Source organism: Ovis aries, chromosome 23, assembly GCF_016772045.2.
Source record: "Ovis aries strain OAR_USU_Benz2616 breed Rambouillet chromosome 23, ARS-UI_Ramb_v3.0, whole genome shotgun sequence".
NCBI lineage: Eukaryota > Metazoa > Chordata > Mammalia > Artiodactyla > Bovidae > Ovis > Ovis aries.
Window position 1 is genome coordinate 21,236,727 of NC_056076.1, and position 16,033 is coordinate 21,252,759.

Genomic DNA, 16,033 nt, shown 5'->3' on the forward strand with positions numbered 1-16,033 from the left:
CGCTTCAGTCGTGTCCAACTCTGTGCGACCCCATAGACGGCAGCCCACCAGGCTCCCCTGTCCCTGGGATTCTCCAGGCAAGAACACTGGAGTGGGTTGCCATTTCCGTCTCCAATGCATGAAAGGGAAAAATGAAGATGAAGTCGCTAGTAAGAACCTATTGTATAAAGCACAGGGAACTCTACTCAAAACTCTGTAAAGGCCTACACGGGAAAAGAATCTTAAAAAAGTGGATATACGTATATGTATAACTGACTCACTTTGCTATACTCCTGAAACTAACACAACATTGTAATTCAACTGTACTCCAATAAAATTTTTAAAAAAGAATGAAATCTTGCCACTTGTGCCAACATGGATGCACCTAGGATATTATGCTAATTGTGAAGTAAATTGGACAGAGATAAACAAATACTGTATGAATTCACTTCTATGTGGAATCCGAAAAGCAAAACAAATCAGCACACATAACTAAACAAAGTCATGGATACAAAGAAAAAACAGGTAGTTGCCAGAGGGGAGGGGGGCAAGAGAAAGCTGGTGAAGGAAATTAAGAAGCACATATTTTCAGTTGCAAAATAAATGTCAGGGTTATGAAACAGTGTGGGAAATATAGTCAATTATGTAATATCTTTCTATGGTGACATATCATAACTAACTTATCCTGATTTTGAAAAGAACAGAAATATTGAATCGCTATGCTGTGTACCAGGGACTAACATAATGTTGCAGGTCAATTATACTTCAAAATAAACTCATAGAAAAAGAGATCAAATTTGTGTCTGTGGTTACCAGAGGTGGGATATGGGTGGGAAAATTGGATAAAAGCAGTCAAAAGAGACAAGTTTCCAGTTATAAGATAAGTAAGTCCCAGGGATGTAAGGTACAACATGATTAATATAATTAACATTGTTTTATATTATATAGGAAAGGTGTTAAAAGAGCTAATCCTAAGAGTGCTCATCACAAGGAAAAATTGTATTGGTTTCCATTTCTTTAACTTTACTGGGTTAGCTGAAAACTTCCTTCAGTGTTTTAAGTAAAAATAAAAGACACATTTGCATTTTTACCACTAACTTTATTGAACAATGCATTCACCGATTTGTTCCACTACCTTGCGCCATTTTTCAGGCAACTTCATAATTCCATCTTCCCAAAACTTTCTATCTTTTTGAGCAAAGAACTGTTCCAGGTGCCTTTTACGGTCTTCCAGAGAATGGAAACTTTTTCCATTAACAGACTAGATGGAAATCCGAAGGGGCAATGTCTGGTGAACACAGCATATGAATCAGAACTTCCCAGCCAAACTGTAACAGCTTTTGCCTGGTCATCAAAGAAGCCTGAGGTCTTGCATTATCCTGATGGAAGATTATGCATTTTCTGTTGACTAATTCCAGATGCTATTCGTTGAGGGCTGCTTTCAGTTGGTCTAATTAGGAGCAGTCCTTGTTGGAATCAATTGTTTGGCTTTCCAGAAGGAGCTCACGACAGAAAACTCCCAAACCCACCACATATACATCATCTTCTTCTTTGGAAGAAGACCGGACTTTGGTGTGGTTGGTGGTGGTTCATTTCACTTGTCCCATGATCTCTTCTGTTCCACATTATTGCATAGTATCTACTTTTCATGGCCTGTCACAATTTGTTTTCCAAACAGAACATTTTTCTTTACATTTCAGTAGAGAATCGCATGTGGAAATACCGTCAAGGTTTGTTTCGCCTAACTTGTGTGGAATTGAAACATCAAAACAATTAACATAACAATCGGTGCAAATAATTTTCAGCACTTGGTTTGGGTATTTTGAGTTTGTCAGCTATGTACCGTGTGGTATAACAGTGCTTGTTCTCAATTAATGTCTCAGTTTGATCACCATCAACATCAACTGGTCTACCTGACTGTGGCCTATTGTCCAGTGAGAAATCTCCAGCATGAAACTTTGCAAACCGCTTTTCACACATTCCATCCATCACAGCACCTTCCCCACACACTGCACACATCTTTTTCTGTATTTCAGTTGCATTTTTACCTTTCTTGAAATAATACAGCATATTATGCCAAGAATGTTGCTTTTCTTCATCTTTAATATTAAAATAGCAATACAAAAATTCACTAATTTTTATTTTTTTAATGTATGCTGATATGACAGCAGTCACAATATTTTAATCTAATAAAATTGTTTCAAATGAAGCTAGACAACTAAGTTCTACTAGCACCATCTTATGGAAAAAATGAACAAAACTTTTGGCCAGCCCAATACATCTACATAAGACGGTGCACTGAACTTGGGGCTTCCTAGGTGGCGCAGTGGTAAAGAGCCGGCCTGCCAATGCGCAAGAGACCCAGGTTCGAATCTCTAGGTTGGGAAGATCCCCTGGAGAAGGAAATGGCAACCCACTCCAGTATTCTTGCCTGGAGAATCCATGGACAGAGGAGCCTGGCAGGCTATGGTCCATGGGGTCACAAAGAATCGGATATGACTGAGTAACTAAACCCACACACACTGAACATATGTGGGAATCATTTCAGGATGTATGTAAGTCAAATCATTGTGCTGTACATCTTAAACTTACATAGTGCTGTATGTCAATTATATCTCCATAAAACTGGAAGAAAAAAAGAATGAAGAGGGTAAAAGAGAAATTTTAATATTCTGAAAAAAATTTAGGAGATAGCATCCTGAGATTTCTCGGTAGCAGGTATATCATGGTGTTCTATGTTTTCTTTCAGCAGAGGGAGCACCTGAGATCCTACGGAGAGGTAACATGGAGAAGATAAATCCAAAGATGTATGCATCAGGTACACTCCAAATTCCACCTGTGAACAAAACAGCAACAACAACAAGACAGGTTATTTTAGCAGTTAAAATAATTTTGCAAATGATAACATTCCACTAAAATTAAATCAGGTCTTTAAAGACAGGTCCTGAGACTTGATATGTCCTGTCCGTCATGTAGTAGAAGTAGCGAGAAACGGGGAGAATCCTGGACTTCCCTGGTGGTCCAGTGGCAAAGAATCCACCTGCCAGCGCAGGGAACATGGGTCCCATCCCTGGTCCAGGAGGCTTCCAGGTGCTGCCGGACAACTAAGCCCACGCGTCACAACTACTGAGCCCATACTCTGCAACAAGGGAAGGCCCTGCAAGGAGAAGCCTGTGTACCGCACTAGAGAGCAGCCCCCACGTGCAGCAACAAAGACCCAGCGCAGCCGAAAGTAAAAACAAATAAAATTTAAAAAGCAAAACAGGGAGAATCCCATTAGCCCATGACACCACAGGTTCTCATTCCAAAGAGTTTTTTCCTAATAGTCTTCCACACCTTTTCATTGCCGGACCTTTCATCTTTCTTCCTTCCTGTATCCCCTGAGTTTCCCACAGGAGGGCTTTCTCCTGCTCTGGGCTTCTGACCCACTGTCAGGCTGATTTCTGCTCTGTTCCCTGATGCAAAAGCCATTTTGTGAAAATATGGGCAAAACTCTGCATTTTCTATAAGAATGTGTGATATGCACTAGTTAGAACATATGATACGCAACAGTTAGAACTGGACATGGAACAACAGACTGGTTCCAAATAGGAAAAGGAGTACGTCAAGGCAGTATATTGTCACCCTGCTTATTTAACTTCTATGCAGAGTACATCATGAGAAACGCTGGACTGGAAGAAGCACAAGCTGGAATCAAGATTGCCAGGAGAAATATCAATAACCTCAGATATGCAGATGACACCACCCTTATGGCAGAAAGTGAAGAGGAACTAAAGAGCCTCTTGATGAAAGTGAAAGAGGAGAGTGAAAAACTTGGCTTAAATCTCAACATTCAGAAAACTAAGATTATGGCATCTGGTCCCATCACTTCATGGGAAATAGATGAGGAAACAGTGGAAACAGTGTCAGACGTTATTTTCTGGTTCCAAAATCACTGCAGATGGTGATTGCAGCCATGAAAATAAAAGATGCTTACTCCTTGGAAGGAATGTTATGACCAACCTAGAGAGCATATTCAAAAGCAGAGACATTACTTTGCCAACAAAGATCCGTCTAGTCAAGGCTATGGTTTTTCCTGTGGTCATGTATGGATGTAAGAGTTGGACTGTGAAGAAAGCTGAGCACCGAAGAATTGATGCTTTTGAACTGTGGTGTTGGAGAAGACTCTTGAGAGTCCCTTGGACTGCAAGGAGATCCAACCAGTCCATTCTGAAGGAGATCAGCCCTGGGATTTCTTTGGAAGGAATGATGCTAAAGCTGAAACTCCAGTACTTTGGCCACCTCATGCGAAGAGTTGACTCATTGGAAAAGACTCTGATGCTGGGAGGGATTGGGGGCAGGAGGAGAAGGGGACGACCGAGGATGAGATGGCTGGATGGCATCACTGACTTGATGGACATGAGTCTGAGTGAACTCCGGGAGTTGGTGATGGACAGGGAGGCCTGGCGTGCTGCGATTCATGGGGTCGCAAAGAGTCGGACACGACTGAGCGACTGAACTGAACTGATATGCACTAAGTTCTCCAAATTTTCCGGAATAAAGATGGAAGGTCCAAAATAAAGAGCTGTGTGAGTTGCTCAAGGTTTGCCATCAGTGTGAGTGAGCCAGTAGAGCTGCTCCAAAGAGTGAGCAACCCTTTGGAATATGAGACGTGCTCCTAGGTCTGCTCATTCCTGAGATTATAGCAGTTGGCCACCACCAGGCCCCAGGCTAGGGACTGGAACCAAATCAACTCCTTAGTATTTGTGTACATGTCGGTGAGGAGTACATGGGAGTTCTCTGTACTTTCTTTGCAATTTTTCTATAAATCTAAATTTATTCCAAAATTTGAGAGAATAAAAGACTTGCGCACAAGAATTATCATGACACTGAGAAATACCATTTCCATGTCTAATAGCATTTGTGCCCACCCATCCCCTCTCCTAACAACCTGTGTGGGGCAGACTCAAGGTCCCCATGCCCGCAGTTGACATGGGCGGCTGAACCTGTGCAGAGAGACACACCGGTGTTAACACTCAAGTGCAACAGCTCTGCAGACCACATCTGTCCACATCTGAAAGAAAAGTTTTGTCGATCAATGAATGTGAAACAAAAACTGGCTTTGGAAAAACACAAGGGACAATGCAGACATTTTACCATCACTTAACTTGCCAGGCTGTTACTGAAAAGACAGGAAACACTTGCCTTGTTTCTGTTAATTTTCAAGAATTGCTCCATGCAGCCTGACTGCTTACTTGGCTTCCTGGAATACTTTGCAAACAGAAAGTCCTGACAGAAAGTGTGAGCCCGGAACTAAATGAGTCTTCCTAATGAATAATCTGTTAGAAAGTCAGCTTCATATCATCTGAATTCCACAACAATAACACTTAGTCATTTTAGCCTCAAGAATATGACTTATAAACTTATTATAGTGAAATTTATTGAATCTTCCTGTGCAGCTATCCTGTTCACTCTAACGCACTGTTTTCTTCATGAGATTTCTGTGGCAAAGAAAATAAGATGACAGAACTACTTTAGTTACTATTTCTTTCCCGCCCCCTGCCCCTCACTGCCTTGGCCACACCACGTGGCATGGAGGATCTTAGTAGCGTGACCAGGAATCGAACCAGTGCCCTCTGCAGTGGAAGTGCAGGGTCTTAACCAGGACCACCAGGGAAGCCCCTTTCTTTTCCTTTTTTTAAAAATATTTCTTATCTATACTCCTTATCTCTTCAATAAGATTTGAAAGCATAAAAAATATATGTAATTTTTAAAAAGTGAGACCTAGAGAGGGGTGGGAGGGGGTGGAGGGTGGAAAGGAGATTCCTGAGGGAGAGAACATATGTATACTTATGACTGATTCATGCTGTTGTACGGCAGAGACCAACACAACATTATAAAGCAATTATCCTCCAATTAAAAACACAATGTTTTTAAAAAGTGAGGAAATGAATAGAAAAGAAAGGTAAGATCATGTCACAGACAAAGTCTGAACCTTGATGGTAGCCTATCAGCCTTAGAATGTTCTCCCACTTCTAAAAATTACTCAGCATTTTTAAGGATTCGTTTCAGTGTAGACAATGCATCAGGATCTTAAGATGGGGTGTCGTATTTAGCAATCATGCTTACCTTTCTCTCTCGCCTCTCAGAAAGCTTTTGGAAAACATCTTGGTTTCGTTGTCCAGTTTGCTGATCGATGCAAATCATCTGACATCTGTGACAAGGTCCCAAAACCTGGGCGGTGAGAAGGGAAAAGACAGTGTTGTCATGAAACTGACCCAGCTGTCCCACTCTGCAGGGAGGAATCTGAGTCCTAGAGGAATGGTTGTAAGCAGCCAATTTCAGACTCAGAGAGAAACGCTCCAACTGCAAGGAGCCAAGAGTGCCGCCTCTTCCCAACGCTCACTAGGGAGTCACCCACATGTGTTTGCCAGCTGACAGACTCCTGCAGCAGGGTTTTGTAGAAAAAGAAAAGCGTGGTTGTGACTCGCAGGTGGTTATCAGGGGATGTGGGGCTTCCTCCAGGGAGCAAAGCACTGATTGCAGGACATACTGGGAGGAGATGGCCAGCCACACACCCTGTGCTGCTGTGATGGCCACAGACCACTTGAGACTTGGGCAAGTAGCTCACGCAACCACAGGTGCCCCTGTGAAACACTGCAGTTTGCACCAAGGCCTGGCATTCCTGTGCATGGATGCACTCAGCTCTTCTCCTTTGACGCCAAGTGCATGGTTTTTCATGCCTTGCTTGATCAGTAATATTGCCATAAACGTGTTAATTCACACAACTCTCTCATGTTTGAATCTTTTAGGCTAAATCTCTCAAAATGAGGTTATAAAGTCAATACGTATAAAGCTCTTACGACTTGATGATACCCAGTGAGAAACTGCTTTCCAAAAGAGATGTGCTGGATCTTTTTGCATTGTAACTGCTTCTGCACTGAGTATTACCACCCACAAACATCTCCTAAGCATTTACTTAAAAAATTTGTTATAATTGAAGTATAGTTGATTTATGACATTTCAGGTATACAGCAAAGTCACCTGAAAAAAAATAACTCATTACAGTTTATAAGATACTGAGTATGGTTCCCTGTGCTATCCAGTAGGTCCTGGTTGTTTATCTCTTTTATATATGTCAGTGTGTATCCATTAATCCCAGGTTCCTCATTTAGCATTTACTTTTTGAAAGACACAGTATTAACTATAGCTTATATTTTTTAACACCTGCATAGGACAACATTGTACGGATGTAACCTAATTTATTCAACCTCCCTCTTATGGATATTTAGGATATTTTCCAATTTTTATATTTACAAAGTATTACACTTAGTAATTTTGTAGTATATCTTCACCTATTTGTAAGACTATTTTTTGTGGGATATACTTCTACAAGTAAATTTATTGGGTCAAAGGGCATGTATATTTTGACTTTCATTAATTGATGTTTATTAAGTATCATGACCTAACGAAAGCAAAGCATCTGAGAGAGGTTTTTTAAAGTGTCTCTTATACCCATGTCCCCATGTATCTCACAGCTTACCTGTTACAAAGTAAGTTTCTGACAGCGATCCTAGCCTAGTTGTAGTTCTTCTCTTTCCTTTTCCTTCTTCTCTTCCTTTCTTTCTCCCTCTCTCTCCATCTATCATATACTGAGTGTTTACCCTGGCCCAGGCAGGATATGTCAGAGGGGGTGCTTTTACAGCATGGCAAGGACACAGCAATAGAAAATGAAGAGGAGGAAGTCAGGATGGAGGGATGAGGGGGACGGCAGGAAGGCTGGCGCAGAGAGAGGCCTGTGGGAGAGAAAAGAGATGGCTTTTTCAAGGGGGAGCAGCTTCCAGCGTAAGAGGAATTTGGAGAGGTAAACGGACAGGAAAGCTCTTTGGGGCGTTTGTGTGGGTGTGTCTGTGTGTGTGTGCCACGCAGTTTATTGCACCTGCAGGGCTTCCCAGGTGGCGCTGGTGGTAAAGCACCCACCTGCCAACGCAGGAGACATAAGGACCTGGGTTCCATCCCTGGGTTGGGAAGATCCCCTGGAGGAGGGCATGGCAACCCACTCCAGTATTCTTGCCTGGAGAATCCCATGGACAGAGGTGCCTGGTGGGCTACAGTCTACAGGGTCACAGAGAGTCAGACACGACTGAGCAACTGAGCACGCACAGCACACACACCACCTGCAGAACTCTGAAACCTGCCATTGGAGATTAAATTACTGCTTCCTGCTTTCCCGGAAGTTAGAGCTGCTCTGCGCAGAGGACCTGTCCTTCTGGCCCCAGCTCTTCCTTGGCTGTCCCGGCCATTCATTTTGTCAGCAACCGTGGCACACTGACTCTGGGTCAGGAATGTTCTAGGCCCTAGGTGGACAGTGGGGAATAAATAGACTTGGCCCCACTCTCCTACACTCTGGGGAAATAAGCGGACACTGTGCGGAGCATGACCCCACGGTGGGTCAGGAACAGCCTTCCCAAGGAGGTAACATCTGAGCTAGACCTGAAGGAGCTGCAGATGTGTGCCAGGCAGAGGGGACAGCAAGGGCAAGGTGCTGAGGCAGGCATCTTGGCTTGTTGAGGGGATGGAGAGAAGGTCCACAGGACAGGCAGAGGAGGAGGGGGTGCCGACCTCAGGGAGATGGGAGCGGCCACGGGGCTCGGGGCTCGGGGGCCTTACCCACTCTCATGAGGAATGTAGATGTCAGCTGAAGACTTTGCGTTTGGGGACCCCAAAGCCTGGGGAGGCAGGACAACTTGGTGCCTCATCCTTTGACTGCAAGCTCCTCTCCAGCTTCCAGTGAGGCCAGAAGCAAGAGCGGGAGGAGAAGTACAGCCGCCCTGGGCGCTGAAGGACCATGAAGCATCTGGACGTCCTCCCGGAGCTCCAGACAGCAAGTTTCAAGAGGAGGAAGTTCTCACTGACACAAGCATTCCAAGACATAGCTAGTCTAGACATAGCGACGAGGTCTGTACCTCCATCACCTGTACATTCTCTCTTCCCCATGAGAAACTGGCACCCCCTTGAAGGAAGGATGGATGGATCATTCCAAAGGGTGGCCCAGGATGTAGATGTCACATACCCTCCTGCTGAGGTTTTGTGGGTAAGAGTCAACCCCAAAGGCGGGATTCCCTTCTACCGGCTACTATCCCAGCCAAGGGTTGAGGTCAATTCCCACTGACAACTCTTAAGGAAAGATAATAGGACTTCTCGGAACTTACCTGGAAACGCAAGGAACCAACTGAAATTTCATCCCATTTCTCTTCTTCAAAAGCCCTTGTTCCATTGGTAATAATATTGGCACGGAAACGTGAGATGAGATTGTTCATTGGGAATAATTCTTTGCCATTCTCACGACTGTGTAAGACACACCAGAAAGAGAAAAGCGGAGGCATCGATAATTGCACTATTGTAGTAAGTCAACATTCCTGCCTTTGATGCCTGAGTTCATCAGCTGTACTGTGGCCTGAGGCTTAGATGATCATCAGAAGAAGCTTTTATCATGAGTGCAAGGCTAAAAGACACACAGCTGTGGTCAGACCTCCAGGATCTCCCCTAGAATATGGTCCCACCTCCAATGAAGAAGCTCACAAGAGGCAGTGCAATGAGTGAGTCAGTCCTTGCTGACGCGATGAAGAACTTTGGTAAACCCAGTGAACAGGGAGGGGTCAAGTGGATAAACTTGTGAGAAAATACCAGTTCTACAAGGTGAGTCAGGACAGGGCATTTAAAGAATATCAACAGGCTTAATTACCAAGGACCTAAAAAGTACCAAGCGCTCACACTCTTTTTGGATATTTTTGGATATTAGACCATCATAAAGCTGGATAGAGTATATACATGGGAGGTTTTAATATGTATTTTCTACGGAGAACAGGTTGCTGGTTACCAGAGGTGAGAGGTGGGCAGAATGGGTGAAGGGGGTCGAAAGGTACAAACTTCCAGTTATAAACAAGTCATGTGGGTGTAATGCACAGTATGGCAACTATAGTTAATAATAGTGCATTGTCTAAAAAAATATGGTATTGCATATTTTAAAAGTGCTAAGAGAATAAAATTTAAAAGTACTCATCACAAGAAAAAATTTTTACAGCTATGTGTGGTGACAGATGTTAACTAGAATTATTGTGACCATTTCTCACTGTATACAAATCTGGGATCGTGTGGCACACGTGAAACTAATATAATGTTGCCTGTCAACTGCACCTCAATTAAAAAACGTCATTTCCTAACTTCCATCCTGTTTGCAGCTTTAACTAGGTGTATATTATTTATGTAATTTTCCTGTTTAAAATTTTTGTTTACTACTACAAATGAATGAATGAAGGTCCCTCAGTTGTGTCTGACTCTTTGCGACCCCATGGACTATACAGTCCATGGAATTCTCCAGGCCAGAATACCAGAGTGGGTAGCCTTTCCCTTCTCCAAAGGCACCATGAAAAGGCTACCTGTACCGCCATGCATCCCATCCCCTAAGGTAAAAAAAGCACTGAAAAAGCATCTGAAGACTTCAGCAGACAAGCACACAGTATAAAACCATTAAGTTGAGTTCAACCCTTTTGGCACCAGGGACTGGCTGCATGGAAGACAATTTTTTCCTGGATGAGGGTTGGTGGGGGGGTTCGGGATGATTCAAGGGCATTACATTTATCATGTGCTTTATTTCTATTATTATTAAATCAGCTCCACCTCAGATCATCAGGCATTAGACCCTGGAGGTTGGGGACCCCTGTTCTAGAGTGAAAGAAGCCATACTAGGGATGTCCACAGGGTTGACTGAGACGGGGCGTGAGGAAGGGGCCTGGGGCACTAGAAATGTTCACTGCTCGATCGAGGCGGTGGCTCCATGGGTATACAGACATCTGTAAACATTCACTGAACTATGTACTTATGATTTTTGCCCTTCATTGCACATTAATAAAAAAACTTTTAAGTTTCGGGGGAAATCTTTGAGCATACTGGAGCCTTCCCTGGAGATAGAACTGAAAGGCTCTGGGGGAGAGAAAGGGGTCCGTGTCTCTATCCCAATCTCCTCCAAAGAGTGGACAGCCAGAAGAAGCCAGGGACCACAATAACCAAGTCCAGCTTTGGACTATGTGCAATTCCCAGGACCAGTGACAACCGCAGGGTCCCTGTGGGACAGGAGAGGGTTAGCAAGTCCCAGTCCTGATATCCTTTGATTCTGGATTTACCCTCCCTTGTGCTTTATGAAAGGGAAAGTTTTATGTCTAAAAGCTATCAGCATCAGTATGTATACAAGAGCATCCATCAAACTTGAAAATAGAACCAGGGATGCTCACCACGTATTAATCACAGGCTGTTTCTCTTATCTTTGATCACCTGTTCTTCCTACCCCCTACCACTTGTCAGCTTTTCACTAAACCAGTTGATGGAACCAGAGCTGCATCAAGCCACCTCTTCTTCCACACCAAAAATTCCAAAAAACCACAAACCTGATCCCTCCAGGGCTCCAGGCACCTAAGAAAGAGGGTCCCTCAGTGCTGGGAAAACTCAGTGAACACCCAGGGACCACGCATCACGTTTCTGCCCCCAAACAGGGCAGGATGGACCTCAGCAAGGGAACACCATTGTCTGTTTTTGCCGATGACGATAAACAGGAATTGGGAAGCCCTCATGACGCAGTGGTAAAGAATCCACCTGCCAATGCAGGAGACACAAGAGACGCAGGTTTGATCCCTGGGTCAGGAAGATCCCCCGGAGTAGGAAATAGCAACCCACTCCAGTATTCTTGCCTGAAAAATTCCACAAACATAGGAGCCTGGTGGGCTACAGTCCATAGGGGTCGCAAAGAGTCGGACACGACTGAGCGACTGAGCACACACATAAACAGGAATTACTACAAAAGTCCACCTTTGTTGTTCTTATTAAGCTACATAGGTACACGCTTGTGTGTGTGCACACAGGTGCCAAGGACCACATGGCACGTGGTAGTCACAGGAGCCTGGCTCAGGACACAGACAGGTGTGGACGAATGAGCCGCCTGTCTCTTACATAATAGCTTACATAATAGCTTTTTTTGTCCCAATGATCTGATTACCTAGGGATTTCAATTTCCTCTAAAAACCAATGAGGGGGCTTGAAGCACCCAAGCCCCTTTCTGGAGCTGACCTTTTCAGAATCCTTGGGAGATCTCTGGGTGGGAGTGAGTGGGCAAGGGCGCTGGTTCTGTCTGATGGTACAGATGGCATCTGCAGTTTTAACTTGAAAAGCACGACTGCTATTTTCACTCAAAATAACTGTGGAAGGAGGGCAAGGCTCCTAGGGGCCAGGGAACAGTGGGGGGTGGGGGGCAAAACAGCTGTGTCAACTTGCTGACAATTCCATTAAAGCAAGTGTTAAGAACTGAAATGATCACACAATGAGAGTTGGTATTCTCCACTAAGCATCTTGAGGGCATCAAGAAGGACACTGGAAGATAAATAACCCACTAAAAGATTAAGGTAAACTGGCCTAAAAAGTTTTGTGACTTCTCTGGACCTTGGTTTCTCAATGAAGGGTCTGGACTCAAGATTCTCAGAATTTTTCTCCCCAGGCAGGTGACTGGCTCACTTCCAGAGGCAAGTGGTTACACCTGTTTGCTATTCCCAAAGTGTTAGTCACTCAATCACGTCCAACTCTTTGTGACCTTATGGACTGTAGCCTGCCAGGCTTCTCTGTACATGGAATTCTCCAGGCAAGAATACTGGAGTGGGTAGAGCTATTCCCTTCTCCAGGGGATCTTCCCAACCCAGGGGATCAAATCTGGGTCTCCTGCATTGCAGGCATTCTTTCCCAAGGTAAATAACAAATAGTAAAGGAATCTTACCTTGTGCTTAATTGCTGCTGAAGTTCCAAAATACTGGATCTGTTTATCAGCAGATATTGTGCCTCATTCACCAGAGAAAGGGCGGCTGTCGTACGAGCAGACTGATCTAAAAGAGGATGGAGTGTTTAAAAGGGCTGCTGGACAGAGAAGCAAGCTAAGTGTCCACGGATGGGTAAACAGATGAGGAAACTGTGGTGTACATGTACAACAGGATATTATGCAGCCATTCAAAATGAAATCTTGCCATTTGCAATAACTTGGAAAGACCTTGAGGCCATTATGCTAAACGAAATAAGTCAGACAGAGAAAGATAAGTTCTGTATGATCTCACTTATAGGTGGAATCTAAAACAAACAAAAAAAAAAAACCCCACCAAAAAACGAGCAAACAAAACAAGCTCATAGAGCAGACTGGTGGTTGCCAAAGGCAGGGGGTGGGATGGGTGATATGGGTGAAGGGATTCAAAAGGTACAAACATCCAAGCACAAAATATATATCTTGGAAGGGTAATGTATACTGTGGCTGCTGCTGCTGCTGCTAAGTCGCTTCAGTCGTGTCTGACTCTGTGTGACCCCATAGACGGCAGCCCACCAGGCTCCCCCGTCCCTGGGATTCTCCAGGCAAGAACACTGGAGTGAGTTGCCATTTCCTTCTCCAATGCATGAAAGTGAAAAGTGAAAATGAAGTCGCTCAGTCATGCCTGACTGTTAGCGACCTCATGGACTGCAGCCCACCAGGCTCCTCCGTCCATGGGATTTTCCAGGCAAGAGTACTGGAGTGGGGTGCCATTGCCTTCTCTGGTATACTGTGGCAACTATAGTTAATAAAACTGTATTGCCTATTTGAAAGCTGCTAGGAGAGTAAATCTTAAAAGTTGTCATCAAAAGAAAAAAAAATGTAACTATGTATGGTGACTGATGTTACCTAGACTTGTATGATCACTTTGCAATACATACAAATATCAAATTATTATGGCATACATCTGCAACTAATATAATGTTGTACGCCAATAATACTAAATTCAAAAATTTAAATCAAATTTTAAAAGAAGAGTTGCTTTCTTGGAATGAAAATGAATTGTGCTTCTATCGACTTGCGTTTTTAAATAATACAGATTATTTCTACAAGGGAAAAATTAGTGCCTGTGGGAATAATAAAAAATGTTCTACGCATAATTCAAACAGGAAGAAAATTAGCTCCTAGAAGATTCTGTTACTAATCTAGAAAAAAAAATGCTGACGTTGAATTGTTCCAGCAAAAGAGACTTGAAGGTAACATTTTGAGAAGAGATGGAGCTGTGGGGAAGTAGGGGGGCTCTTCCCCAAGAAAGAAGAAGGACCTTCCAGGAAGATCTGAATCTAGTCAGGGAATCTAGTTAAGGAAAAGCTGGGTTTTGCCCTTGGCAAAGCTTGTAATATTGACTTTGTTGTTGTTCAGTCGCTAAGTTGCATCCAACTCTTTGTGACCTCAAGGACTATAGCCTACCAGGCTCCTCTGTCCCTGGGATTTTCCAGGAAAGAACACTGAAGTGGGTTGCCATCTCATTCTCCAGGAGTCCAGGGATCAAACCTGCGTTCACTGCGTTGGCAGGTGTATTCTTTACCACTGAGCCACTAGGAAAGCCCAATATTGGCCTTAGATATATATAAATAAGACAAGTTTTTAAACTACAGAAATTTTTATTATTAAAAAAGGAGTGGAAGAAAATATCAAAGTCATGCAGAACTGCCTCTAGTCGGGCATGCCATAGCTGTCATTATAGATGTTGATACGAAAGGGTTGCCTGGACCAAAACCCAGAGAGCTGTTTCAGATTCAGGCCTGTGGATGCCAGAACACCTAAGAATGGATAGTGCCACGAGAATCGCTTACAGGTTCTCTACTTCCATGGCTTCTTCACTAGAACAGCTCATCAGAGCAGCGAGGTGCCCACAAAAGGCCCTTATCACCCTTCACTGGGAAAGACCGCACCTTTCCGGTGGCATATTGGCCCTCAGGCTAAAAATCTCCTGGTGGAAAACAAAAGCCCCATTCACAGCCCTGGAGTCTGTGCTAAGAAAATAAGAGTCCCTTAAGTATGGGTGAATGATGATTCTCCTGTAGGTCAAATGACTTCCAATTCTTTGCTAACCACAAAACTGCCGGAACTAATTAAGCTGTCAAGTGACAGATGATGAAAGCCATCCTGATGTTAGATCCCTGTGCCTCAGAAGAAAGGTTTGAGTGACAGCCCACTAACCAAACTCCATCATCCCCAGCTCTTTACTGACTTAAATGAGATTCTTCAGAAGAGAACCAACGCCCAGCACCAGCTATTCTGATCATAGATGACAGCTGTTCATGGACACGGGAATTAATCACGGGCAGCCAGTCATCTCATTAACAGAGTTGTTTTCCACTATTTTTTCTCTTTATGTTTAATAGCTATTTTTCAAATTTTATAATATAGTTTTTATTGCTTTGATCAACTGCGTTGATTTTTTAAAAATTATTAAAAATCATGATTAGAACTCAACCCAGAAAAAAATGTCCTAACACTGAGACACTACGATCACAGAAAACTTTTTAAAATTTTCTGTATTTCAATTCATATATAATTTTAGTTTAAGGTAAATATGAGAGGGTGATCAAGGAAAGATTTTTCAAGCATAAAATATATAACACTAAGATAAAATTCCATCAAGGAAGTGGAATAGCAATCCAAATTGAAGAAGGAAAAGGAAAGAAAGGCAATTTCTGTACATTAAAAATATTTTTTGAGGATTTCCCTGCTGATCCAGTGGTTAAGAATCCACACTTCCACTGCTGGGGGTATGGGTTAGCTCCCTAGTTGTGGAACTAAGATCCTGCATGCCTCGAGGTGGGGCAAAACAGTTTGTTCATATACATATTTTTTAATGAATACTCATAAGAATCAAATTATTATGATAATGGGATGCCACTGGCTTATATTTAAAAGGGCAAAATATGAGTTTTCATTTCAGTGCCTACAAGTATACTTTGTTTTGCGCTTCCCGGGTGGCACTAGGGTAAAGAACCCGCCTGCCAATGCAGCAGATGTAAGAGACATAGGTTCAACTCCTGGGTCTGGAAGATCCTCTGGAGGAGGACATGGCAACCCGCCCCAATATTCTCGCCTGGAGAATCCCACGGACAGAAGAGCCTGGCGGCCTATAGTCTATGGGGCTGCAAAGAGTCGGACACGACTGAAGCAGCTTAGCTCACAGCACACATGAACTTCATTTGATCAAAATCCACC

The 16,033-nt window shown here is 43.4% G+C and overlaps 1 protein-coding gene across 2 annotated transcripts in view; it reads right to left on the reverse strand.

The window, feature by feature from the left end:
• Positions 1–1,057: 1,057 nt before the first annotated feature.
• MOCOS (molybdenum cofactor sulfurase) overlaps positions 1,058–16,033 on the reverse strand; it is a 68,396-nt gene continuing 53,420 nt past the window's right edge. For both annotated transcript variants that reach the window (XM_027960806.2, XM_027960805.2), the window contains exons 12-15: positions 12,776–12,881; positions 9,171–9,306; positions 6,088–6,192; positions 1,058–2,815 (exon numbers count right to left, since the gene is read on the reverse strand). In XM_027960806.2, the coding sequence (XP_027816607.2) occupies positions 2,663–2,815; positions 6,088–6,192; positions 9,171–9,306; positions 12,776–12,881 (500 nt within the window). In that variant the 3' untranslated portion in view covers positions 1,058–2,662. The remainder of the gene's footprint in view (positions 2,816–6,087; positions 6,193–9,170; positions 9,307–12,775; positions 12,882–16,033) is intronic.